We start from the raw sequence: 27,277 nt of genomic DNA on the forward strand, positions 1-27,277 counted from the left end.
TTTCACCACCCTTGCAGAGTTTTCCTTATAAAATGGTTGAGTGTTAATAAGCACCAACCCAGCATCCTGGGAACCAGGATCTCTGCAGCTTCGGGCTCTGCTTTCCGGTGCAGCCGGCGGGAAGGCAGCGATGTGTTGGTGAGGGGGGTGTCTCACCAGTGGCCTGGCCGTGTCCTTGCTCCAGGAGGCAGAAACCATTATCCAGAAGATCAAGCAGCAGCAGTATGCAGACCTCCTGTCCCACGACCAGCTGCTCATGGAGCGGAAGGAGCAGAAGGTCTTCCTGCACTTTGGTAAGCACCGCCATCCTCTCCAGCCATCGTTCTGTCTCCCCTTTGCCCAAATATCCTTACAGGGGGAGGATGCTGCCTGGAAAAGGGGGAAACTTAGCCAGAAGTAAAAGGTGGAAAAACAAAACTGAAACCAAGGTTTTGTTTGGTTTCAGAGGAGGAAGAAATCACGTTTGCACCCACCTACCGTTTTGAAAGACTGACGCGGGACAAATACGCCTACACTAAGCAGAAAGCCACAGGGGTGAGTCCTCTTCCCTGCCCTCCGTCTCCACCCCTTGCACATCTCGCCCCTCTTGTGTCCCTTCCCATGAAGGTGAACAGGAAGTGCAGAGCATCCTTGTCCATCAGGGAACAACAACAAAAAAGAAAATTAGAAATCACATGTTGACTGTGCCACAGAGCAAAACCCTCCCCTAAGGAGAAGTTAGATGGAGGCTGGTTTGGAGGTTCCAGCTGAGAAACAACTAGGACCTGAAGCAGAGGGGAAAACTGAAAACGAAAGAAGAGGAGAAAAGCAGGATGCGTGGATCGATCTGATTGACGTTGATGGGAACAGGGAACTCAGGCAGAGCTGGCTCGGAGGGGAGAGACGGAGCTTGTTTCCAGGCTTATTGTGTAACATCAGTGGAAGATCTCAGCGAAAACATCCAGAAGGCAGCTGAAAATACTCGAGTGATGCTCAAGTGCGATGCCAGGGCTGGGTCATAGATTCAGGAATTGTCTGCACAGAGAAGACAGTCAAATCATGGGGGTAGGTGAGGTTGCCAAGAAGTGAGTGGAAGATGAAGAGATAAGGGCTGTGGACAGATTTGGGGTCATCTACGTCCAGAGAGGACAGGAAGAAGCAGAGACAACAAAGGAGATGGGAAAAGAGTGCACGTAGGTGGCAGGAGAACCAACCACGCAGTTTGGCATCACCAAAGCTGGGGCTGAGAGATTTCAGGGATCAGTGGTCATGGAAGATTTTCAGAAATACATAGGTTCTGATGCGATATACCTGGGGTGGGGCCCTGCTTTCTGTGTCTTTGTGAAGCTCCACTCGTAATTCTCAGGGACAGCCAATGCTGAGAACTGGCAGCATCTTTGAAATCTAAACATGCACCTGCCCTATTCAGCAATTCTACTTTGGTGTCTACCCAAGAGAAGTTAGAGCATTAAGACAGATACGAGAATGTTTATAGCAACTTTGTACACAATGTCCAAAAACTGGGAACAACCTTACTTTCACCAACAGTAGAATAGATGAATGTGGGTTTGGGTTTTATTTTTTAATATTTTTGGTTTTGGTGGGGATTTTTTTGTTTTGGTGGGGGAGGTAATTAAGTTCATTTATTTATCTATTTTTTCTTTTTAAAATATATATTTTTATTGAAGTATTATTTATCTGTTTTTTTGATGGAGGTACCGGGGATTGAACCCAGGACCTCATGCATGCTGAGCACGTGCTCTACCACTGAGCTGTACCCACCCCCCGAAAAAAGTGGTTTTCACAGACAGTGGGATACAACTGCAACAACAGAACAAAGAACTTCTACAGGTGACAGGAAGGGTGAAAGAAGCCAGACATATATACGTGTATACAAAGACTACATATGGAATGAGTCCATTTATAAGTTCAAGAGGATGTGACGGAACACTTTGGGATGATGGAAATTTCCTCTGTCTTGATCTGGGTGGTTCAATGGGTGTGTACAAATGGTGACAAAATCCTCAGGCTGTACAGTTTAGATTAGTACACGCTCCTGTGTGGAAGTTGCACCTCAAGTTAAAAAAGAGTAACTGGGCAGTCCAGAATTAGAGGCAGTGAAAATAGAACATTCTTGAAAGAAAATTGGTGAAAAAAAAAGAGAAGAAAAGAAAAAGTCATTTAAGGAGATGCCACGGATAGGCTTTTTTAGGATGAGTACTTCGACGTTTGCAGGCAGAGGAGAAAGAGCTAGAGCTCAAGAGGATAAGGATATTCATTGCAGAGCATTGTTGTCGTTGCCAGTTTGCCTTGTCTGTCACACCCAGTGGACACCTTGCTCACAGTATAGCCCAGAGAGAGCTTGTCATAGTACATATTGCTTGAACAATTAGATGGGTAGACGGATGTGTGGGTCAGGTGATGGATATGTGCATAGGTAGGTGGGTGGATGGATGGTTGGATGGAGAGACAGATAGGTAAGTATATAGGTGGATGGATGTGTGAATGGGTGTGTGTGGCTGGAGTGTGTTTCTGTTTTTGTTTTAGTGGAGGAGCTTGGGATTGAACCCAGGACCTCATGCATGCTAAGCATTGCTCTCTACCACTGAGCTAGACCCTCCCCCTTGGACTGTGTTATTAAAGTAAGTGACTAGGGAAGATAAGGAGAGACTGGGTTGAAGATACAGGTAGAGAACTTCATCTGAGTCAGAAGAACAGAGAATGTAAAAATATAAGAGACTCTGAAGTAGCAAGGGGGGTGGGTAGGGAGCACGGCCAGGGGAATCGGTCTGGTTCCAAAGCAGGAGTCCAGGTGTCTGCAGGTGCGGGGCACGGCTGTGGAGGCAGATGGAGAGGGTTTAAAGCCACCTCTGGGGAAATCCTATAAAGCACCAGCAGCAGGGGAAGGCAAGGATTACAGAGGCCCTGAGTTAATCTCTTCGTTTACGATATGTTAAACAAAAAAAAAAGTGGCAGGCATTTTACAAAGCTTATGACTTTGATCCACAGATGAAGTACAACTTGCCCTCCTGGTGTGACCGAGTCCTCTGGAAGTCTTACCCTCTGGTGCACGTGGTGTGTCAGTCCTATGGTGAGTGACAAGTTGGGAGGTTTGACTGCCCTAAACTGAAGGGCTCCCGTCTGTCCATCTGTAAAATGGGAGACTGCCCTGCAACCCCAGTCAAGTGACCTTAAAGAGATGATGCCTTCTGTCCCTTCTTGGGCTGCAGCAGAGTACATATCTTCTGGTTTGGGAAACATTTGAATTATGAGCCACTTTAAAAAGTAAATCCAGATTTTTTTTTTGAAAAGAGCTTATTATGTTTGAACCATATGAAAGTGGTATTTTCATTGGTCAAAATAGTTCAATAATGGAAATTCATATGGTTCAACCTAATACAGATCATAAGTATACATATATGTATTTGGGGAGATTTAAAGATAAATTGGGTCAAATTGATGAAAAAGGAATACTATGCAGTGTTAAAATAATTATGGAAAAGTTATCCAGGCCTGTTTCACCTCCACAGAGTGGGGGTCTTGCTGCTGCCCCCAGGCCACCTTCATAGCTCCCACCCTCTCTGGGGACCGACAGACGCCCACATTCAACTCAGGTCCTGTTAAGTTGAACTGATTTCCATTCCTTTCTTTTGCGAGCCTCCCGCTGCCCAGAAGGGACCAGAGCAGCTACCCTGGGACAGTTTAAGGCATGCGCCCTGCAGTCCCCTCGTTCCTGAGCTCTGTTTCCCAGAAGTAACTTCACCAGATGAACTCCATTCACCTTTAGATGCACAGAAAGGCAACCCACCCCGACAGCCACAGCCAAGCAATTGTTCCGCCTTCACAACCTTCAAAGGCCCACATGGCACCCTCTGCCCGCAGCCTCCTCACCTGTGTGTTCCCTCCTCGTGCCCCCTCTACACCTGAGTTCTCCAGGCCTGTGACCTTTCCTGCCACCATCAGTCACACCCAGTCCTCTCTCAGCCATGCCTCCTGCCCACACCTTGCAGCTCCGTGACTCCTGCCAATTCCTGATTCAGCCATCTGCCCTCTTCAGCTGGCCTCTGCAGAGATTCAGGAGGGAGAATTGTGACATGACCACTTTTTGAACCTGAACTTGGCATTCAAAACAGTGGAACCATAATGGAGGTCTTTAGAAAGAAGGAGGGAGATTGGTCTGAAAGTGGCATTGAGGAGTAAGGAGGACTCAACTTCCCCCTCTCCAGGCCACACATGAGGGGTGGGGAGGAAAACCAGGCCTCGCTTGAGAGGCTGCAGTGTCTTCCAGGAAGGTCCAGGTTTGGAATGTGAAGGGAAAGTTGAAGGTGTAGGGAGTTTTGCTAATGATATTTCATGGAATGCCAGAGGGCATGGCAGGAGGGTTTAATGAGTTGCAGGTGGGCAAGAAATTGGTAAGAAAAGGGGAGAATGTCCAGAGCTCCGGAAATGGGGGTAAACTGGGAGCTTGAGTCTTATGGAGGTTGGCATCAATAGGATGTATAGGTGCCTACTGCTGAGTAACAACTACCTTAAAATTCTCTCATCATCCAGCAGGCTAGTTCAGGCTGCTGCTTCCTGGTCCCGGATTCCCAGCTCAAGTCACGGATGTTTAAATCCCTGCTTGGGTCACATCTGCTAATGTCCTGTAGGCCAAAGGAAGTCACGTGGGCAGGCCCAGACTCCCAGTGGGAGTGGGGGACGCACAGGGTGTAGCTACAGGGAGGCCACCTAAGTAGTAGCTCCCCCCCTGTTTTCGGGCACAGTTAGTGTAGTGCTAATGTAACCACATTCAGTACACATGTTAAATATTTTTAAGAATATTTTTTTTAAAACCTGCTTGTCCACCCTTTAACTTCTCCTCTTCAATCACCACCACAAACTTATAGCCCCACACTTGGCCTGACTCCCCGCTTCCGTCGGCCCCTGCTTAACACAGCACCAGACCCTCGCTGACTTCTTCCTGCTCATGTCCAAACATGTTTCAGGCTGGTGCCCGTCCTGACTCAGGGGAGGGGTGCCCACTTCCTGGCCTGGCTAAGCTTTTCACCTGGACCCTTTGCTCCATGTCTTCCTTCTCCCCAGTATCAGCATCCCCACTCCCCAGTACCAGCATCTCCACTGTCCCCAGTACCAGCATTCCCACTGTCCCCAGTACCAGCATCCCCAACGTCCCCAGTACCAGCATCCCTACTGTCCCCTGTACCAGCTTCCCCACTGTCCCCAGTACCAGCATCCCTACTGTCCCCTGTACCAGCTTCCCCACTGTCCCCAGTACCAGCATCCCCACTGTCCCTAGTACCAGCATCTCCACTCCAGCATCCCCACTGTCCCCAGTACCAGGTTCCCCACTGTCCCCAGTATCAGCATCCCCATTGTCTTCCTTCTCATTCTCTTTCTCCATCCACCGCACTGTTGTTTCAGTTTGTCTTCCTGATGGTCGTTAGCAAGTCAGTAATTTTCTTCCCTGTTTATTGGCCATCTATATTTCTTTTGTGAATTTTCTGCCCATATCCTTTGGTTGGTTGAGGGGTGGGATGTTTTTCCTTTGCCAATTTTTAAAAGCTTTATTGAAAAGGATATAGATCTGTTGATTGCCTCCTTGGTCTCCTGTGCTGCCTCCTTTGCCCATTCATGCTGGCTGTGAGTTTCATCCTTATCTCTTCTCATCCTTCATGTCTTCCCTGTGGAGCCTGGGTGTCCTTGTGGCTTCTGCTTCCACCTAACCTCATGACTCCAAATCTAAAGATGTATCTCCAGTCCTGAGTACCCAGCCAGACATCTCCATGTGACTGTATCAGAAGCACTTAGAACTCAGAATTTCTAGAACTCTGCTCTTTCTCTTACCCCCTCCAGACATGCTCTGCTGCCTTCCTTTCTCATCCAAGCACCAAGTTCCTTAAAAGAGTTGTCTACACTCAGTGTCTACACTTTATCACTTTCAGCTCTCTCCCATCCTCGAATGCCTTGTGGGATGGGGGAAGGTGCCACCTCTCGCTGATGGACTCAGTGACCTCAACCCGCATCCCACTCTGGAGCGTGAGCTCCTCATCAATACAACAAAGTGCACAGAACAGAGAAATCTTCACAGTTCACACTCCACAATCTATGTGTTTAAAAACTCGCAAGTCTTTAGGAAAAACGATTACAGGCACATTTAGCCGTGGAGGAGACAGTGTCATGCATTTTCACTGAGACTTTTGAGTGTGGTTGTGGAAGGTCAATGGAACCACAGGTACAAAACAATGAAACTTCTGGAAGCTTCCAAAAATGTAAGTCAATTTCTGTTGAGGGTTTGCCATCCTTGGCTTGACCAGAAGGATTTCTCCTTCCCTCCCCTGCAGGCAGCACCAGCGACATCATGACAAGCGACCACAGCCCTGTTTTCGCCACATTTGAGGCAGGAGTCACCTCCCAATTTGTCTCCAAGAACGGTAAGTGGTGGGTGGTGTCCGACCCACTGTTCTCCGCCTCGGGAGGCCAGGGAGCTTGTCTTCTGGTTGCAGCAATCGACTGTGTGCGTTAGATGAAGGCTCATCCTTCCAGGCAAGTCCACCGTGCATCCATCTGTTGGGTCTCATCATGTCCAAGACACACCATGATTTCCGTCTCAAGCATGTTCTTGTTCCCTTTGGCAAATATGTCAGCTTTTTCAGCCTCAGTTTTAATACAGTCTTTAAAATTGGGGAAAGGAGTATTTTCCAAGGTTTAGCACATTTTCAGCCAAAGATGATCCTGGATGGGACATGGATGATTTATTAGTAATGCATTGATTTTAATACGCTTTAAATGTGATTATTTCTGTGAAAGGCAAGCAACACTGGTTTTCCAGTTAGTCTTGTGGTATACTTTCTTATCTTAATATGTTTTATGTTTAAGTTTACAAAGTGAGTCTATTTAAAGCAAATGTTAAGTCAGTATTAGTGCAGGTGCGTGGTAGGCAGTAAAAACTGTGAAAATAGGAAACAGATGACTGAGTTTGGGGAGATGCTAGAGTAAAGAATACTCTGTAGGTTTTCTAGATAATTTTTTCAAATACTCCAACTTGGCCTTGGTCGCCGGCCCACCCTCGTCCCAGCAGAGGCCTGGTTCTTTGCAGCACGTCCAGCCTTGGGCCTGGATGACCGGGGAAGCATGATGTCACCTTCCCTGCCCTCCCCCCAATTTCCACAGTCAGCAGACAGTGCGGGCTCCTTTAGGAGGGCTGAGCGGAGCGCCTAGTACAGGCTGGAAAAGCCTGTATTGCTCTGTGTCCTTTGGGCTATGAGGGATGTAGGTGTCTTCCTGGGACACTCTTGATCATGCTGTTAGGTCTAACACACTGCTGGGGTCACATTGTGGCCCCAGCAATGTGACCTCTACTTTCTGAGCAGTCTCCTTCCTAGCTCTGGTTGCTGTGCCTTTCCAGAACCTCCTACCTCTTCCCCTGGTCCCACCCATCTCTCCTTTCTCTGAGTGCCTGCAGTGCTGAGGCGTGGCCCATGCCATCACATCCTCAGTATCCGCTCTGTCCCCTCCCCTGGGACTCAGCACACCGCAGATAATCATAAGTGCCAATTCACCTGGATTGAGCATTGGTTGAATGTCTATCTAAGCAGAGCCTTGGTGCTGTGGGGCTTAAAAACAGAAAGGAAAGTAAATGAAATAAGCCAGACAGAGAAACAAGGACTATACGGTATCACTTATGTGTGGAAACTTAAAATTAAAAAAAAAAATCTAAGTAGATTTCATAGAAACAGAGAGTGCAATGGTGGTTGCCAGGAGCTGGGAAATGAGATGTGAGTAAAAGGGCACGGACTTTCAGTGACAAGACGAACAAGTTCTAGGCCTCTAATATTCAGCATAGTGACCACAGGTAATGACACAGTGTTGTATGCTTGAAATCGGCTGAGAGTAGATCCTAAGCATTCTCATCACACCAAAAAAAAAAAAAATCAGTTACTTATATGAGGTGATGATGTGTTAATTATCTTGACCTTGGTAATCATTTCACAATGTGTATCAAGTCATCGCGTTGTAGGCTTCAAATATACACAATTACATTTGTCAGCTTTTCTGCATTAAAGGGAAAAAGAAAAACAAAAGGAAAGCAGGAAGGATGAGGGGACAGGGGAAGGGAGAGCGTCCTTGCTCTCAGGTGGCTCAGAATTTACGTAGAAGGACAGAACACTGTTCAGAGCCAGCCTAAGGACGCTTGCAAAAGCATCATCTAAGTGAGTACCAGACTGCGAGTTAACTGGGTACAGATGAGAATAAGGAGCAGAAGTAACTTTGTCTGAGGGAAGACCAGGCATCCCTCACAACCTGAACTTAGAAAAGAGATAGGTTTGGGAATCAAGCCCCTGAGCTTTGATTTTTGCCAGAATCCATGGGAGGGGGAGGCAGTGAGGTTGAGGGCATCGCCCGAGGCCACTCAGCTCTGGTGGCAAAGCTGAGAGTGGAACTCTTGTGCTCTGCTCTGCACCAGCTTTGATTCGTCAGAGAGGCTGTTACCATCATGAGGATGCTGCATGGGGGTGGTGGGATTTTGGGGGAACTGCTCCTTCTGCTTGGACTCTCATCTTCCCTGGGCGCTAGGAAGGAGCTCGGTTTTGGGGGCCTGGTTTGACACACTTCGTCTCCAGGCACCTTGTAGAACCAAATTTCTGTTCTCACTCCTTCCAGGCCCCGGGACTGTGGACAGCCAAGGGCAGATCGAATTTCTCAGGTGCTACGCTACCCTGAAGACCAAGTCCCAGACCAAATTCTACCTGGAGTTCCACTCAAGCTGCTTGGAGAGTACGTACAGGCCGAACTGCCTTTTGTGGGGGCGAGGGGCATAGTACCCTGTCCTTCCCGCTCTGGCCTCATCTGACTTACTGATGGACCTCAAGGGGGTCAGAAAAGTGGGGCTGCAGGTGGAGGGTTCCAGAGGACACCCAGTTACTGCAGGGGGCCCCCTGCTGACGTGCAAGGCTGCTGCTCCAGTCCCAGGGACAGGTAGTAGCGGATGCACAGACCTTGGCAACTGGATCCTCTCCTTGTCCCTCAGGGTGGAGTTTAGTCCACTTGAGGGCCCCCAAGCCAGGGCTCTGACTCAACCCGAGAGCCCTGGGCGAGGGTCCGGAGCTTGGGGGGCCAGCGCCGGGGCTGGTGCAGCTGCTGACAATCCCCTCTTCTTGCTCGGGGTCCGTGTCACAGGCATCTTTCTCAGGTGGTCCGAGCATCTGAAAGCAAGCTAGAGCTGGACAGCCTCCTGTCAGCAGCAGCAGTTAGCACAAACTGTGTTTAGAAAACACCCTTTCTGGGTGACACTTTTAGGCATATTGTCTAAAGCTGTTCCACGGTGAGCAGATCTGTGCGGTTTCCAGCTCTCCTTGCCGAGATGGTCTGGACGGGGGGTTCAGGGGGTGGCACATAACCTCACAGAAGGAAGCATTTTGTGACGGGATGACAGATGCTTCCAGGGCTTCTAGGAACAAGACACGTGCCACCAACTGCAGTGCTGCACACACACATCCCCTTCCCTTCCTCCTCAGATTCAGCCTGGGCTGGCTCCTGGTGACAGCTCTGCCTTCTCCAGGAAGTCTCCAAGTCCCAGTTCACCAAGCAGGGGCAAAGCACTTCCAAAAATGATGAGGACTTTGTGCGGGTGTTTTTAATAAACTATCGACATTTGCATACATTTCTATGGAAACAGCATATTAGGAAGCTAAAATTAGCATTTCAAAAGGCTGCTATCTTGAGTGGCGTGGGACGAGCTGTCATGTTTCCTAATCTCCTTGCCTGTGATGTGATGATTTCTTTGTTGCCTGGTTTGTTGCAAAGAGGAGCCGAGAAGGAGGGAAATCTCTCCTATTCTCCTAAAAATAATTACACTGTGTTGGCAAATGACCATCCCCTGCACTAAAACAGAATCCCCAACAAGCCTGACTCCTAAATGATGCTGCAGCCCCTGCAGATGGTGTCTTCTTTGGTCCTGGGGGAACAACCCTAGGAGTCTTCTCTGTCTGGTTCTGGTTTCCGTTTTCTGAAAACCAGCCTTCCTGTCCTCCAACAGGTTTTGTCAAGAGTCAGGAAGGAGAAAATGAAGAAGGAGCTGAAGGGGAGTTGGTGGTGAAGTTTGGCGAGACTCTTCCAAAGGTAATTCAAGAACAGGGAGAAGTTTGCGTCATCAGCCAGCAGTGCTGACCAGGGGACCCGGCCAGACGGAGTGCGAACCCCATGGACCAAACGTAGAAGAGGCTGCCCTAGACTTCTTCTCTTTCAAGGCAGTTGATGTCACCTTTCTCAGCTGTGGTTAAACACGGGCCTGTGTCTAGTGGCCCCAATATTCCTAAATGGATTTCAGTTCCCCTAATGGGTCATGGAAAGGCTACAGGGCACCTCATCTGACCATGGGGCTTTACAAAGATGGGAACAGAGGGAGATCCCAGAGAGGCCTGTTCGCAGCCACACGGCTGGCCCTGTTCCCTGCAGTGTTCCTTCTTCTCAGCCCTGGCTCAGAGGATCCACTGGAGGAGCAGAGAGGAGTTTGTTTGCTCCGGACACACAAAGTACTTGACGTGTCCATGGCCCCCTGCAAGCAGAGGGTAGAGCTGCAAACATGCAGGCAACCCTTAGGGTAGAGCTGCAAACACATTTGTCTTTACTGCAAAACAACTGGTTTCCATCTGGCACCCAGCACTGCTTTTGTGATGTTAAATTGATGGTGGATGTATCCGATGTTCACACCAGGAACACGTGGTGTAGGACCCCATGTCTTTGTCACTAACAAAGGAGGGGGATATAGAGGGAGTGTCCAGGCCGGGCAGATCTATCGCACAGGGTGGAGGTCTCAGGCCCGCTGGAAGGTTCCCTCAGAGAAGATGCCTGAGGTGAGTCCTGAAGGATAGCGTGAGGCTGGTGTGGGCTACGGGCTGGTGTCCTGGGCCACCCATGACGGCATCAATTGTTGATTGGAACCAACTCTTGGGCCACATACAAGAAGGCAGATGCCCGAATCCTGGAGTCTCCTAATCCAAGTACACTTCTGATTGGGGTCCTCCATGAGACCAGACATAGCTGTCAGAAGTCCCTGTCCTTGGGCTGTTTTCAGGTACCCAAGTCCTGGTGGCTCTGGGCTCCAAGGCAACATCCTACCTCAGCCACCCACCCCACCCTCCTGCCTCCTCTCCTGCCCAGAGAAGCACCCAGAGAGCCAGTTTCTTACTTCCTTGAAGTTGGGAAAGATGCCAGCATCCCAGTCCCCACAGCCTGTGCACCCCTGTCCCCTCGTCCTAACGCTGCCCAATCCGGCTCCTCTTGCCTCTGTGCCCTCCTCTCCACCCCACTCCCACCTCCCAGATGGCCCCATCCCTCCTGTCTTCTCGCTGAGGCATCATGAAGCCTGGCAGATCTTTCTGGAATACCCGTCTGACCCTGGCATCCTTTCCTCTATCCAGTTAGTCCCTCATGTCAGCCCCTCAGTTTGGCTCCCAGGCCCCTCCTCGCTCTCCAGACTCACCTGCTCCCACAGCACCTGGGGGCCCTCACTCCCTCCTGCCCCTTGACCCTCCACACCACCTCTGTCACCTGACAGCCTCTTCTCTTCACCCTCTAAAACCCTGTCAAGGCACCTGCCAGAGGCTCCCTCCCTGCCACCCCCATCCTCACACGCTCTCTGTCCACATATCCGCCTCCAGCTCCCACCACTGCCTGGAAAGGAGGGTCTCCCTCCTGCACCTGCAGTACCTGGGCCCCAGCTCACCTCAAGCCAGTGGTCACTACGAGTCAGTGAACCCAGTGTTCGATGCGGCAATGGAAACTCAGAACAGTCCAGAGCCCCCACTTCAATTTCTAGCCATTTGTTCTGGAACTTTCTGAAAGGAGATAGAGTCCATCCTGTCAGTCAGCATGGCACCCAGAGGCCTATCGGTATCTGGATGGGAAGGAAGGGCGCAGCCTCTGACCTTTTTATTAGGCCCATCTGTTTTGGGGTCAGCATGAGGAACAGCCTTAAGTTGTAAAAAGTCACAGTGGTGGCCAGCACGTGGGAGCGAGTGCACCACAAAGCCCCTCCCTGCGCTTGCCAAGGTGCCCTGCCCCGGAGACACTGGGGTTCACCCTGCACCCAGAGCCTGTGCCTGAGCCAGACCAGCAGGGGGTCAGAGACAGGCTGGAATTCAGGGTCTGTGCCCACCCTTCAACGCCCTCCAGCAACCCCCGGGACTCTCCAGACCCTCCCTCGAGGGCTCCACAGCAGGTGGTCACAGGCCTTCTCCAGCCCAGATGGAGGGCGGGCCCTGTAGTACCCTCTTCAATGCAGCCTCCATCCTGGGAGCACGCCGAGGAGAGGAGTCCACCCTGCTGGGGGGGCCTGGGGTGGGGAGTGGGATGAGTTCAGACCTGGTTCCTGGTCCCACTAGCATTTGTGTATCAGCCTGGCCCCACCGCCTTGATCCTGAGGTGTGCAGAGGAGGGGGAGGGAGGGCAGGGAGGCAGTGGGGGTGAGGCATGTTTGGGGTCAGATCCTCTCCCTGGGGTCCGGGGTGCAGTGTGATGGGGTTGTGGGGGCAGGAAAGGAGGTTAACCCCACCCTGCTGGGTAGGGTGGGTGTGTGGGTTCCTTTCCTGCTCTCTTGGGTAAGAAAAGCAGAGATTCGAATTTATTTAAAAAGAACATCTACGGTCCTTTTTTCCCAAGCATTCCCCTCATCTGGGCTGGCAGCCCTCCCCCACCTGTCCCCCACCTGTCAACTCTAACCCTGCACCCTTCTCTCTGCAGCTGAAGCCCATTATCTCCGATCCCGAGTACCTGCTGGACCAGCACATCCTGATTAGCATTAAGTCCTCCGATAGCGACGAATCCTACGGTAGGGGTCCCGGGGCAGGTGGTGCAGGTATCACACTTGCCGAAAGCGGCGGCCTCTGATGTAAGGGAGGCAGTGACATCTCCTTCCGCAAACACCCACCTACCGCTCTGCTCCCCATCGCAGTGCTGCCAGGGGGGACAGTTACTGGAGAGTCATCGCTCCCACCCCCTCTGGCTCCTGCAGTGAGGGCCAGCGACCACACACCTCCCCTATCTGTTGAGCCTTTTCCATGTCAGGTTTGTGCTGCATGCTTTGAAGTATTATTTCATTTATCCTGACATGACCTTATAAAGCAGATACAATTCTCTCAATTAGATGAGTAAACTGAGGCTCAGAACGGTGAAGTGACTCGCCCAAGTCACACAAGTAGTAACTGGCTGAGTCCTAATTTGAACCCAGGTCCGCCCGGCATTGCTTAATGCCCAGGCCAGGCAGGCTTGTGGAGGAGGCCTGTAGCCCCACCAATCGTCCTACGAGAGAGACACCATCTTCTGCAACATCTTCTTTAGCCTATCCTTGGCTCCAGCCCAATGTCAGGTTTGCCCTTGCACTTGGTGCATTCTGCGTGGCTAGAGCGTAGAGTGAGGAGGGCAGGAGGCCAGAGAGAGGCTGGAGGCAGAGCCAGAGCAGCAGCTCCATTCCAGCCAGGCCTTCGGTAAATGCCCTATCCTGGGGCCAGGAGGGAGCCATGGACAAGTCAAGACAGTAACATAATAGGCTTTGCATCTTAGAAACACGTGTTTGCAACAATCAAGATGAGAGAGCCAGAAAGAAAGTGGTGACAGTAAAAAAAATTTTTAAAAGGAGAGACGGGTTAAAATTGAGAGGGACTGAGAAGGGCAATTGTTTGACCAGGGAATTGGTGGAAGAGGGGAGTTGAGGATGGCCCTGCGCTTGTGGTTTGAGTCACTGGGCTAACATTTCCGTTTCCTGAACTGGGTCAGCTGTGGTGAGGAGCAGGCAAAGGAGCTTAAAAAGGCTCAGCCAGAGAAGTGGGAGGAAAGCCAAAGACTGGGGTGGGGACATCGTCAGAGGAGGCTCGAGAAGAGGGCGCAGTTATGATAGCAAATGTGGCCCAGAGATCCAACCAGATAAAGACCAGTGTTCTGCAGACGGAGGGGCTTGGGGACCACCTGTGGACTTGGGAGATGAGGAGGTGAGGGCATGAGGCAGCCCAGGTTGTGCACCTGGGTCCCGGGAGGTTGTCTGTTTCCAGTGGAAGGAATTGAAAGGTGGTTAATGCTGACTGGTGAAGCCGAGAAACAGAAGGAGGCTACAGACATGGAGGATGCCCGTGTGTGTCTGTCACCCACTGTGCAGGCTCTGCTCAGAGCCCTGGGATGTAGGTACCATCACCACCCTTGTTGCAGAGGTGAGGAAATGAAGTGACTTGTCCAGGGTCACACAGCCGTGGAGTGACTTTGACAAGCTGCTGTGTGACCTTGGACTTGAACCCAGTTACCATATTAGGCCCTTCCCCCTCTCCAGAGCAGTCCTGGAAGAGGGTCCCTGAGCCAGGGCTGGGGCGGGCAGAGCTGGAGGAGCGAGATGAGGCGAGGAGAAAGAATCCTTGTGGGTGCCGGAGTGTTGGAAGGTTTGGTGGCAGGAAATGGGAACACAGGTCTGATGGTTCCCTTTTCTCCTCAAGTGCTGTATTCCTCCTGTTTCTTCCACGTGGTATTCGCACAAACAGCATATCATGCTAATAACGAAAAACAAAATCGCCCAGTGGTCTCGTTCCCCACTAGGGTGATCGTTTGTTATTTTGCTTTCACACCCCCGTGTTCATACATCAACTTTTATTTGAATAACTATCATAAAGGTAGCACGTATATTCTGCTTTCCTTACCTGGTATTAGATAATATACCTTTTTCATGATCCTGCTACACATCTTCATGATGGTTGCTTAAATGTCTTCACAATATTCCATGGACTTGCTGCATCCTCACTTTTTAGAGTCCTTCCTGCTGCTGCTGAGGCTCTGCAGGCTCTTTTGTTAGTGTTATCAGTGATGCTGAGATGACCTCTTCGCAGACATTTTTTCTTCTTCGTTGGCTCCATTTGTTACTCTCTTTGATCATCTCTTTAGCATAAATCCCCACATTTGCTGGGTAAACTGACCACTGGGAAGGCTCCGTCTTGCCTTGTTGACCTCGCCATGTCCAAGGGGACAGGTGTTTCCCGACCCTTGCTGGCACTGGGTGCTCTTTGCTTCCTTCTACTCTGTGCTAATTTCACGTCTGTAGGAGAGGCCCTTAGTGCTGCCTTAATTTGCATTTTTGGTGGCTCGGAAGACTGAACTAGTTTCCTTTTTTTTTTTTTAATTAGCCAGCCATACTTCTTTTTGAGGGAAACGTCTGCTGGGTTACCTGCCCATGTATCTGCTGGAGGTTTGATTTTGAAGAGTTCCTCGTGGAGTTCAGATAAAACACTCTCTGTGTGAAGCCGGCTGCTGCCATTAGCCCCAGTCAGCCTCCTTTCCGTTTTTGTTTTTTAATCTGTGCGGGAGTTTAAAACGTTTGTATCCTCTTATCTGTCAGTCGTTTTCTCATTTCTCGCACCGTTTCAGACCTTGGGGTTATCATTGCCTCCAGCAATCAGATTAGTATTTCATTCTGTTTTTCTGATGGGTTTTCTGTGATTTAGTTTTTTTCACATTCGCTAATCTGCGTAGAGTTCATTTTGCTGTGAGGTTTGAGATGTTCTTCCCCAAACTGCTGAGGAATTGTTCTGAAAGGTTTGTTTGATAATCTCTGCCTTGGTCATTGCTGTGAAGGATCACCTGTGAGTGAGGGAGCTAAGTCCCCAGGCCAAATGAGTGGTGTTTCTCCCATGAAATGGGGGGAATTCTCGACATGACTGCTGTCCCCCCACCTCCGCAGGCGAGGGCTGCATTGCTTTGCGGCTAGAGGCCACGGAAACTCAGCTCCCCATCTACACGCCTCTCACCCACCACGGAGAGATGATGGGTCACTTCCAGGGGGAGATTAAGCTGCAGACCTCCCAAGGCAAGACGAGGGAGAAGCTCTATGGTAAGTGGGCACGGCCCCTCCCCGCTCCCTCTTCAGCGCTGCTGGGTTGGGGGCAGGAATGAAATATTCGCTCTGCTGTGGCCTTAGAGGGGAATCCAGCATCGGAAGGGATCTCAGAGACAAACTGGCCCAACCCTTAGTAGATTCAGGAATTTCCCTACAGAACCGCACACCCCACAGCCAGAAATCACCCTTCCCTGACCTCAGTCAACTTACATCTTTAAGGATATGATGCTTGCTAATTTTCCAGGTCCTCTGCTCTCACCTTAAGTCTTTTAGGCCTTGTCACTCCCTGTTAGCACCTCCACCAGAAGGACCACATTACACAGTTGACCTGCCTATCACTGACTGGCCCTTTCCAGGCCATGGAGACTGAAGCTGTGGCTGCAGTTGAGATTAGAATTGCCCATGTGGTCCCTGTTCTTCCTCGTGGCCATACGATGGGCATCATATATACACACATACCCTGGCACGTATCTACATCCTGCCCTCGTGGTACCCACCCAGGGTTTCTGTACCTTCTGTGTTGCTTTCACACACCACATACATCTGGAAGACCCATTTCTCATCTTGAGCACTTTTCTTTGGCTTTTCCTACCTTAGTGATATCCAGCCACCCTCTAAAGCAGCAGCATCTCCTGGCCTTCTCTTCCCTGGCAGAGTCCCCTAGCACCTCTTTGAACTTGAACTCAGTCTTTTGGTCCCGCTCAATACCACTCGCTTACTTTGGCTGGCCTTTGGGAGGGTGCGTTTCTTGGGACTCTCAGTAGTGACACCAGTGCAGCCACACTTGGAAACAAATACTCACCACAGGCATTTCCTTGCCCCATGTGAAATGCCAGCCTCGGGGAGTTATCCCCTATCTGTCCCCAAAGGAGACCCTACTGATTTCCACTAGCTAATTTCAGATGCTGCATCTCTTGGATAAGAATTGTCACTGCTCCATTGTGAGAGTATTGAAATGTGGCCAAGAAGTCCTCATAACATAGGGAGAACTCAAGGAAGTCTATAGACAGAAATTTGTAATTTTCTCTGAATCCTGCATCCATTTTTGAAACCTGGAAATTAACCTGTGTCCTTCTCAATAGTCTCCATCATGTGAAAACCTCCCTGCTTGAAAAAATAAAACATTTGAGAGGCACAGCGCTGCTCAAAATTTGTTAATCAAGTTTTTTTTTCCTTTTCACACAGGCAACAGGTCATTTTTTTTCCTTTTCCTCTTTGCTTGAATTCTTGCTCAAAAGCACTCAAATAACAATGCCTAAAACGACTTGGGTTTTCATTTTATACATGATGTGGGAAATGGTTGTCTTGTAATATCATCTTGATTATCTCTCACAATAGCTGTGAGAGCTGGACGTTAGCCTTGTTTGGTAGGTGGGCACAGAGAGGTTAAGTAGCTGGCTGGAGGTCACACACTGAGTAAGTAGCTGGCCCAAGGGGAAAGTGCCGGTTCATCCACTGCTAAGCTTCGTATCTTCATAAATGTGACAAGGTGCTGCCTCTCACGTGAACAGTGAGACAGTAAGACTCACTGCAAGTGGACTATCTGCACCCCTGCTCCTGGGAAGGCTCTGGGCCATCGAGGGTGCCGCCTCCCCGGGATGCAGCTCCTCGTTCTGCCCTCTGGGAGCTTCTTTCTCTAGCAGGATCTAGACCTGAAGGGGACTTGGCACCCTTGCAACTGGAAACCAGAATCAGATATGAAGACAGGGTCCCAGTTCCCCATGAAGCTCGTGAATAGGTTGGCTTTGGGCACCAGATACTCCAGTAGAGCCACCTCGTTATATTTGTTTTATTCAGAGCTACTAAGAGATAGTTGCCTGTTTTACCCCTTGCTGACACAAACAAGTTGGAAATGTCACATGAAATGACAACTCTCGGTCATACACACCAACTCTCCTCCCTCCAGAGCCACAGCAGGCATAACTAATCAATCACCAGCCTCACATGAGGCCTCAGAATCTTGCTTAGCCCCTTCCTCAGGCAGCCGTTATTCACTGTCTAGCTTCAGCAAGCCAGTGGAAATCTCAGCCCAAACTCTGGGGGCTGGGCCCCTCACATGATTTTTCCTGGCCCTTTTTTTGCAGACTTTGTGAAGACAGAGCGGGATGAGTCCATTGGGCCCAAGTCCCTGAAGAGCCTCACCAGCCACGACCCCATGAAGCAGTGGGAGCCTGTCAACAGGTAGAGCTGGGGTGGGCAGCTTCACTACAAACAAGCGTGGCTTTGCAGACCCAGGACCCAGGAGAGGGGACATGGAGCAGAGAGAACGCAAGGCCTGAGGGGAAAAGAAAGCTCCAGGCTGGAGAGGCGCTGTTCCGGCTCTGAAGCTTCTGACCACAAACCCCGGGCTCTGGGGAGGCTGGTTTGTGATTGTGACAAGGCCGGGGAGACTCTTCTCTGTTGCAGAGTTCAGTTCAGTTCAACAGACAATGGCTGAACACCTATTATGTGTCAGCTTCTAGAGAAACCAAGGCTCATTAGGTGCAGTCTCTGCCTTAGGAACTCATAGCCTACTAGAAAGATGCCCAGTCCAGGAGGAAGCGACTGCAGAGATGATAGCATGGCACAGTCGTCCTATTTCCTGTGGACCAGGGACATCAACAGTCACGGCTCCATGGCCAAAAGCCCCGTCCTGTTACTAAGGGGTAAAATCATTGGAGGAAAAGGCACACGGGTTGCTCCTGGCAGAGCCTGGGCTGGGAAGAATCTGGACATCAAGAGTCTGCATCACTAGGGGACAGCGTCACCTCAGCTCATTAATGCAGTCTTAAGTTCCAGAATCAAGCCAGCAAGGGTTGTCATGGTCTCCAGACCAGCTCACCTGCCAAGGGGACAAAGCAGTGTCAGGCAGCCAAGCAAAATTCTAGAAGCTGCGGCAGAGCCCAGCTTACTCCCTGCCTCCTTTCAGCCCCCACTACGTGTCCTTCCCCCCCACCTCCCCCCACGTGCACAGCAACTCCCACCTCCAGCCCTTCCCCAGTCCACTTCCAACTTCTGATGGTTGTAGCCGTGGGCATTAAAGTATCCCTTTCAGTCTTTTTCTCCTACTACCATCCCCTCAACAAAGGCATCCCAGCTCTCAAATGTCTGCTTGACTCCAGCATCAGGACCAGTGTAGGTCAACCAGTTATTTCCCATTTGACTAGTATTAGAATTTACACTTACTTCTTAAGGAGGTATGAACTGATGGGAGTGCGGTATGCTCAAAACCAGGCTGGCTGAGCAGATGGGAGCTGGGGAGCATTTGTTACAACCTGTATACTCAGTCTGCTCTCCCGAGAGCACTGTCTCACAAGGAAGAATGGCACTTCTGTCACCGAGAGGCAGCACAGTGGTGTCTCAGGGTTACCTCACTAGGTCTGGCCATCCCTTTGACTGCTTTAGGCTGACTCCCCCACAGTAGAGGCTCAACCTTGACTTCTGTGACCTCCACACTCATCTTTCCCAAGGCCTGCATGGCTGTGTTCATTCTGATGCTTCACAAACATGCAAGCCAACTGGCTCCATCTGCCGGCCCCACCATCTGCCCCAACGATTGCTTGTCCACAGCGGCCCCCTCATTCCATTCTCACCACTTGCTCACAGGCCTTCAGACTGTTCCTGGAACGGGTCATCCCCCTTGTACCACAGGGCCTTTGCACTTACTCTTATCACTATCTCCTCTCCCTCCCTTCAGACAGGCCCTGTCTGGCCGCCCTGTGCCCAAGTGGTCCCAACCATGTGCTAGTCTGTCTCTGCCCCTTTAATTACTCTCAGTCAGACTTCTCAGGGTATAAATATGTCATCTCTGTCACTGAGCTCGTTCTGTTTGTCTCTCCCATCATATGTTGGTTCCACAAGAACAGAGACTGTGGCTGTCTCATTTACAACCAAATTTCCTCCTTTTAGCCCTGGTGTTACAAGGCACTCAGTAACCATTTTGTTGTATGAATGAATGAATGAATGAATGCACTACCCCAGAAGTGAAGGAATTAAGGAGAGCCTGAGGAGCCCTGAGGGACATCAGAGGACACTGTCCTCAGGCTGGTGCTGACCTGGAGGAGCCCTGAGGTATGACTTTGTGTGTCTCCCCCGCAGGGTCCCTCCATGTGGTGGCTCCAGCATCACTGAAATCATCAACCCCAACTACATGGGGGTCGGGCCCTTTGGGCACATGAAGCAGAACCTGTCCCCTGACCAGCAGCCCACTGCCTGGAGCTATGAACAGCCACTCAAGGACTCCTCCCTGGGGCCTGGAAGGGGAGAGAGCCCTCCGACCCCACCCTCCCAGCCGCCCATATCACCAAAGAAGTTTTCATCATCCACAGCAACCCGAGGCCCCTGCCCCAGGACACAGGAGTCAAGGTGAGTCCTCTTCACCAAGACCTCTCCCTTCCCTGGGTTTTCACCACCAGGAATCCTGGCCTTAGAAGAGAAGCCGTGTGAGGGCAGGGATGTGTGTCTACTTGGGTCACTGACTCATCCTCGGGGCCTGGAACACAGTAGGCACTTGAGAAATGCTTGTGGAATCTCCAATTCCTACCCTTGAAAGGTTTTATAAAAATAGGATAAAACATTTTAAACATACTGCCAAAGAAAAACACACTCCTGTAAAACGACATTCATTGAAAAACACATTTCTATAAGCAGTAAACCTCATCCATCGCCCACTCCCTGGAGGGCCCAGGGGACCTGAGGTGGGAATTTCCACGTAGGAGTCCCTCCCCAGCTCCGAGTTCCCCTCTCTCTCCTCAACCACGAGGGTTGCTGTTCCCATGTGCATCTTTCTGGTCTCTTCTGTTAAGACCGATTAGAAAAAGCGGGGACTGGGAATTCCAAAGGGGAGGAGAGCAGCCAGCCTGCAGGGAGGGAGGGGATCTGGCTGTGAAACTTCAGGGAAAACCCAGCCGTTAGAGAAAGCTGACCCGCGTCTAGAATTGGTCCAGGCTGTACGTGCTCAGAGGATGGAAGCTGGGGAGTAGCCTGGCCTGGGCAGCCACTTCTGATCAGTGGTGCCTTAACCAAGCAGCCCCATGCCTGAGTGTCTCGTGGAAACGCAGGATCATTGGGAGCCTTTTGTGCTCCTAGTAACCTAGAACAGACAGAAATTAAAGGTACAGATCTTAATTAACAATGATTGAAGATGTGCAAAGTACCATTAGCATTTTCTTCCTTTGGGGGCTGCCCGTACTGTTTATAAGGACTTCAGAGCATCGCTCAGGGCCTGTCTTCCCCTCTCTGATCCTCTGATCCTCACGGCATTTTCTGTGTGCGTGAAGAGCCAGGGAAGGGCATGTTGTCAAACACCGCTCCCCTCACCTCCCGCCACTTCCAACCCTCCCGAGGCTGGCCTGGCTGGGGCTTCCTCTGGATTGAAAGGCAGTTTACAATTTTCTGTCTTAAGTTTTTTCTCTTAAAAAAAAAATTGGACAGATGAAGGGGTGGGGAGGAGGATGGGACAGCACAAGACCTGCCCTCGAGCTCAGCCATCTCTGTACCTCCAGTTTTCAGAACTTGTTAATGTTGTGGACTCTGGTCTTTCCGTAAGAAATATCAGGGAGGGAGAAACAGCCTCAGTTTTCTCCCCTGGATAAATGAGGACAAAAGCCACCGTACGGTGGGTGCTGAGGCACCTTTTTGGCAAAGGTCTTCTCTTTGGCGACCCCGGGAAAAGGAGCTGTAACAACTACAAAGAAGGGGACCGTTTGAGTGAAATGTTTTAAGTTCCCAAAGTAAATGTCCCTTTGTGCCTAATAACTTGGAACACAGCACACAGCTTGGAACCGGGTGGGGAGCTGTTCCCTCCAGTTTCATGGGTCACAGCTTTAGAATGGGGACAGCTCCCAGGCGTGGGTGCTGCCAGCTTCTTGCCTCTAATCACCTCCTTTCTGAGGTGTGAGCTTAGAACCCACGCTGCAGCCCTCTTTGCTGCTCCCGACCCCCCACTCGGCCTGAATGAAGACTGTGGAAAAGTGGGTGTCACCAGTCCGCCCTGCAACCAAGTAGGGTGACCAGACGTCCTGGTTTGCCCAAGACTGTCCTCTTTTTTGCAGTAAGAATCCCACGTCCCAGGCACTGCTTGAATCCTCGGCAAACCAGGGCGACTGGTCCCCCTGAACTGAAGTCGTGTGGTTAGAAAGGGGTCCTTGCTCAGACCCTACTCAGTGCTTCACTTTTTTAGGAAAGAGCAGACTCTGGAGTCTGAGGAGTGCATTTGGCCACAGGAATAGACTCTGTGCCCTGGGCGTGGGTCCCCGTACTCCACCCCCGTGGCTGCTGTGAGAGCGGGTTTTCCCGTCTCCCTCACCCCCACCAAGCCTTCCCCACTCTGAGAGGGACAGCAGCCCCCTCCTCGAGGGAAGACTTGACTTGCCCCATCTCCCTGCTCCTTCCCCAGGGGTGCGAGCTTTGCAGTCACCAGAAGGCTTGCATCCAGGATCCTCTTCCTGGCCCTGCCCTGCACTCTCTGAGGCGAGCCCCTCCTCGCTCAGTCTTTGAGGGTGGGCTTCAGGGGAAGGCGATGCGTTTTTCTCTTCTCCTTCTTGCCTCTTCATCAGAACTTCTGGGCAATGCCGCTTTCACACTCCTGCCCCTGCCTCCCTGGGCCAACATATGGCAAAGGTCTTTGAGGACTGAGGGGCAGTGTAGAGGATGGCCTGTGGCAGACAGATACCTTCCAAAGTCTTTGTTTAAGGCCCTGACGTTTCTGGTTATGCAGTTGCTTCCAGATCTTTCCAAAGAGTAATGAGCAAAAAACCAAGTCTACAGTCTGGGGCCCCCTTTGGCATGTCCCTGAGGCTAGCCTCCTCGACACCTCACATCATCTCAGCTCATTGGCACCTGTGTAAGGATGACATCTTGCCTTTGTCCCCTGCCCACGCCTCCTCCCCCAAAGAGTCCATTAGCCTTGGCTGTCCGGCACTTTTGAGCAGCATTTCAGCACATACTCCATCAGGAAGAGGCATCAGGGCCTCAACAGTTCAGTGTGTTTTCCAAGGGGCCCACATTTTCTTCACAACAGCTTCCTTATTTTGCAGGAAAACAGAACCCAAAACACTCCCTGGGAGAGTGTGCCGTTGGCCAGAAAGTAAAATGTGTTCCCATTCTTGGTTCTCATAATTTGCTCAGCAGGAAATCACCTCCAGTAAGAGCAGTAATAAATCAGGAAACAGACAAAGGAAGCTCTCACCTACTTTGGGTACAGCATGGAGCTCCTTCTCCATCCATGAGTCAAACAGGCCTATTTTCTTGCTAATGGCTTGTTTCCCCAATGCATCTCTCCAGGTTGCTTCTGATTTTCAACATGAACGCCACTTTTCCCTTCTTACTCTGAGTGAGGACACGAAGGAGACCACACTTTCCAGGGAGAGGAGTTTATGCAGAGGAAAGAATACTGTGTTAATAGGGAACATCACCCCCTGAGCATAGATTTTGTCTGGTTCATGGTGACCTCCTGTGCCTGGGGCAGTGTCTCATGCTCGGGGCTGGGGGCTGGGGGCCGGGAGGGGGGGGCTCCTACACATCTGTTAAATGGAGCTCCTTGACCTGGGACCCTCAAGCAGCACAAGTGGTCACTGAGCAGGTGGTCTGGTTGCCTGCAAAGCTTGTGTTCCCCTGAGGGTCAGAGTAGAATTTGCTAGAGACACCGAGAGGCTGCAGGATTCTTGGGGGAAGCCAGGAAGGGAGGTCTTTTAGCAGCAGTGATTGTGGTGGGGGACCAGCTATGGAGGGCAGGTGTCTCTCATGAGGATGGAGCAGGTGGGGTTTTTTTGGTATAGAGGGTGCCAAGTAAGCCCCCACATCCCTTCAGTAAAACCCCCCTTGCTCACTGATGCTCCGATGTGGAGAGTTTCTCTGGTGGAAAACATCCAAGGCAAGAGCTGAGCTTACCTGTGAGATCATCAGTATCTGAGTAACACAGTACATACTCCTATCATTTTTTAAAAAGGGTTTTTTTTTAATCAAGGTGAAATTCACATAACATAAAATTAAGCATAGCATTTATTGCAGTATAGTCAGTTTACAGTGTTGTCAATTTCTGGTATACAGCACAGTGTTTAGTTATATATATATTCCTTTCCATATTCTGTTTCATTATAGGCTATTATAAGGTATTGAATAGAGTTCCCTGTGCTATATAGTGGGACCTTGTTATCTATTTTATGTATAGTAGCATCTGCAAATCCCAAACTCCTAATTTACCCCTCCACACCCCGCCTTTTCCCCCTGGTAACCATTAAGTTTGTTTTATATATCTGTGAAGCATAGCATTTTAAAGTGAACAACTCGGTAGCATTTAGTATATTCACAATGTTGTGCAACTACCACCAGCATCTAATTCCAAACCTCCTTACTGCCCCCAAAGAAAACCCTACACGCATTAAGCAGTCATTCCCCACGGTGTTTCTTGCCTGTGTGTCCTCTTTCCCACCTCCAGGCCCGGCGACGTGGGGAAGAGCGCAGGGGAACCTTTGCTTCCCGAGGACCCGCAGCTGACCAAGCCCGAGATGTTTGAGAACCCGCTGTATGGGTCTGTGAGTTCTTTCCCCAAGCTGGTTCCCCGGAAAGAGCAGGAATCCCCCAAAATGCTGAGGAAGGAGCCCCCGCCCTGCCCGGACCCGGGAATCCTGTCGCCCAGCATCCTGCTCTCCAAAGCCCCGGAGACGGAGGGCAGCAAGGGGGCAGGCAAGCTGCCGCCCGCGCCAGTGCCCATGCCCGCGCCCTTCCTCAGCCCCACGCCACGGCTTCGCTCCTTCACCTGCTCGTCCTCCGCCAACGAGGGCCGCCCGGCGGGCGGGGACAAGAGCCAAGCGAAGCCCAAGGCCCCCGCCGGCTCGCAGGTCCCGGTGCCAGCCAAAAGGCCCATCAAGCCTTCCAGGTCGGAACTGAGCCAGCAGCCCCCGCCCGCCCCGGGGCAGCGGCCTCCCCTCCCGGTCAAGAGCCCGGCGGTCCTGCACCTGCAGCACTCCAAGGGCCGCGACTACCGCGAGAACGCCGAGCTCCCCTACCACGCCAAGCACCGGCCCGAGGACGCGCCACTCGGCAGGGCCGCCATGCAGGTGCGCTGGGGCGCGGGCGGGCTTGTGCGCATGCGTGGGCGCGTCAGTCCCGCCACCGTGTGCGTGCGATTCGGGAGCACGTGGGCTGGTGTGCTTGAGAGTGTAAGAGCACCAGCGAGTCCAGGAGTACGCTCCGTGCACGCGTGTGATTCAACCACCATGCCTAGGAGTGTGCTCGGGTGCACCTGGGCTCTCGTCCATGCAGGTGAGTGCGCGTGCGTGTGCGTGATAATGAGGACGGGGCCTAGGAGTGGGTTCCAAGAAACGGTGGTTCTGGGAGCTGTGTATCAGAAAGGGGGTGGAGACAGAATTTGAACCCACCTGTCCTCAAAGTCCTTGCTCCTACATTGAAAGGGTTAAAGGACCCACTGTGGGTAAAGGCCCATAGGAATAAGGCTCCATAAATGCAAAGAGCTCAGATCCTTTGTATTTCATTTTCTTTCATTATTATCATCATTTCTACATTACATTACAGTGCTTTAAAATTTCCCAGTGTTTTAGAGACTTCAGGCACGGTGTCCCCTTCCTTCCTATGAAACAGATTTCTTGTTTGAACAAAACTAATAGTGGTTAAGAACAGATTCTGGAGCCAGACTGTTTGCGTCTTGGGTTTGCATCCCAGCTCTTCCGCTTTCTGGCTCTGTGCCTCGAGCCTCAGTTTACTCATCTGTAAAAAGGGGACTATCAGAGGAACCTGCCTGGTAGGTTTATAGGGAGGATTATCATTAGTCTCTTTATAGTACATATTACTACATATATCATTACTATATATTCCTATGCATACATATATATGTGTATATCAGAATATAGGTCAGAACATATGTAAGTACTGAGAACAGTGCGTTGGCTCTCTTCAGCACTGCGTTAAAGGAGCCCTGATGTAACTCATGACCTGCAGGGACATCGGGACCTCTAGTTAAATCTGGCCTGGAGAGAATGCAGCGCTGACTGTCTTCTCCTGTTCTTGTTCCGCAGTGAAGCCCCCGGTGAGCTGCCAGCGAGATGGGAGCCCAGAGGAGCAGCAGGAAGCCGCTGGGACCCTGTCTCGGGGCCCCCTGTGTGTTCCTCCTACCGAGCTTCCTCTGCAGGGCTTTGTGACTTTCAGGAGAGGGCCTAGTTTCTGTGTGGTTGGCAGAGCACACTGGCTGTGAAACTTGGCACCCAGTGCTGAGGTTAGAAGAAAAAGCTCACCTGACAGACAACAGACAACCCACACACCTGGGCCCCCAGCTTGATCTTGGTACTTGGAACCCAAGAGCTTTGTTCCGGTCGCCATTTTGAAGAAAGGAACTAAAGCGCTGATTTGTGGGTGGAGATATAAATAATAATAATAATATTAATAATAATAATGGCTACATGTATGGAACACTCACCATGTGCCAGGTACCGTGCTGAGTGCTTTACAAACATTATCAGTTGAGTCTTCTTCAGCCAACCAAAACCACATTCTCAGACCCTCCGGTTCAAAACAGTATGTCCTGAGTGGTTTGGACAAAGCATTAAAAATCAAGGCCAGTGCCCCCCTGGAGTGAGACAGGCCTTGACCTCTAGGGAGCTGAGGAGAGGGTGGTTAATTTAGGGTACAGTGAACCTGGCCTTGTCTAGCTTCAGTGATACAAACTGCATTAGCTGAAGCCATGAGAGTCTGGCAGCGCTGGCGTGGAGAGCTGGGACCTCTCTGGGTCCTCTCAGTTCTTTAGTCGAAAGAAGAAGGAAAGCAGCTCTTACTCTCCATTAGAGAGGACTGATGATGCCAGGCTGGTGCCAGGTCCCCCGTGCCCTCTTCCAGACAGGCAGCCACCTCCAGGCCATGGGATGAGCCACACTCTCTAAGCTTTAGCTCCTTATGCTGATGTGAGAGTCCTTGCCGTTCATTGCCCCTAAAAGCCAGCTCTCCCACCTGGCTGCTGGGGAGGGCAGGCCTCTCCGTTTCCTGCTCCCAAAACAGTGCCACCTTTTCTTTCCGAACTCCGTGGCTTTCAGCCCTGCTTCTTGGTTACTAGGAAACTAGATTGGTGACGTCTTTTCTTGTGTTGCTTTTTGACATAACGGAATTAATGTAGGAAACCAAATGCAGAAGTGTGTGTGTGAGTGCAAGAGAAATGGGTACGCACCCCACATCCCCATATGTGTCAATTTGCGTGACCAATAAATTGTGCCTTTCTCACTCAGCTCCCATCTGCGTGGCGTATTTTCCTGACATTCAGCCACAGTCTTGCTTCTAGGCTGTCGGGGGTGCGGAGCAGCAGCCTGGGGAGGGGAAGGTGTCAAGGTTCACGGTAGAGATGGGCCAGCATTGCCCTGACCAAGGGAACTCCACAGAATGAGTTTGAAGCTGGGCATGGACCAGGAACAGCAGGAGACGTCACACATCATCGTGGGACTCCAGGCA

At 50.9% G+C, this 27,277-nt stretch overlaps 1 protein-coding gene across 1 annotated transcript in view; it reads left to right on the top strand.

Moving 5' to 3' along the window:
* Positions 1-27,049, top strand: part of INPP5D (inositol polyphosphate-5-phosphatase D) — a 114,593-nt gene extending 87,544 nt beyond the window's left edge. The window contains exons 16-27 of the mRNA XM_072961859.1: positions 185-293; positions 446-534; positions 2,989-3,070; positions 6,321-6,410; positions 8,641-8,754; positions 10,016-10,098; positions 12,721-12,808; positions 15,692-15,841; positions 17,932-18,028; positions 19,925-20,191; positions 24,264-24,885; positions 25,861-27,049. Of these exons, the coding sequence (XP_072817960.1) occupies positions 185-293; positions 446-534; positions 2,989-3,070; positions 6,321-6,410; positions 8,641-8,754; positions 10,016-10,098; positions 12,721-12,808; positions 15,692-15,841; positions 17,932-18,028; positions 19,925-20,191; positions 24,264-24,885; positions 25,861-25,863 (1,794 nt within the window). The 3' untranslated portion in view covers positions 25,864-27,049. The remainder of the gene's footprint in view (positions 1-184; positions 294-445; positions 535-2,988; positions 3,071-6,320; positions 6,411-8,640; positions 8,755-10,015; positions 10,099-12,720; positions 12,809-15,691; positions 15,842-17,931; positions 18,029-19,924; positions 20,192-24,263; positions 24,886-25,860) is intronic.
* Positions 27,050-27,277: the final 228 nt, after the last annotated feature.

Source organism: Vicugna pacos, chromosome 5 (genome assembly GCF_048564905.1).
Source record: "Vicugna pacos chromosome 5, VicPac4, whole genome shotgun sequence".
NCBI lineage: Eukaryota > Metazoa > Chordata > Mammalia > Artiodactyla > Camelidae > Vicugna > Vicugna pacos.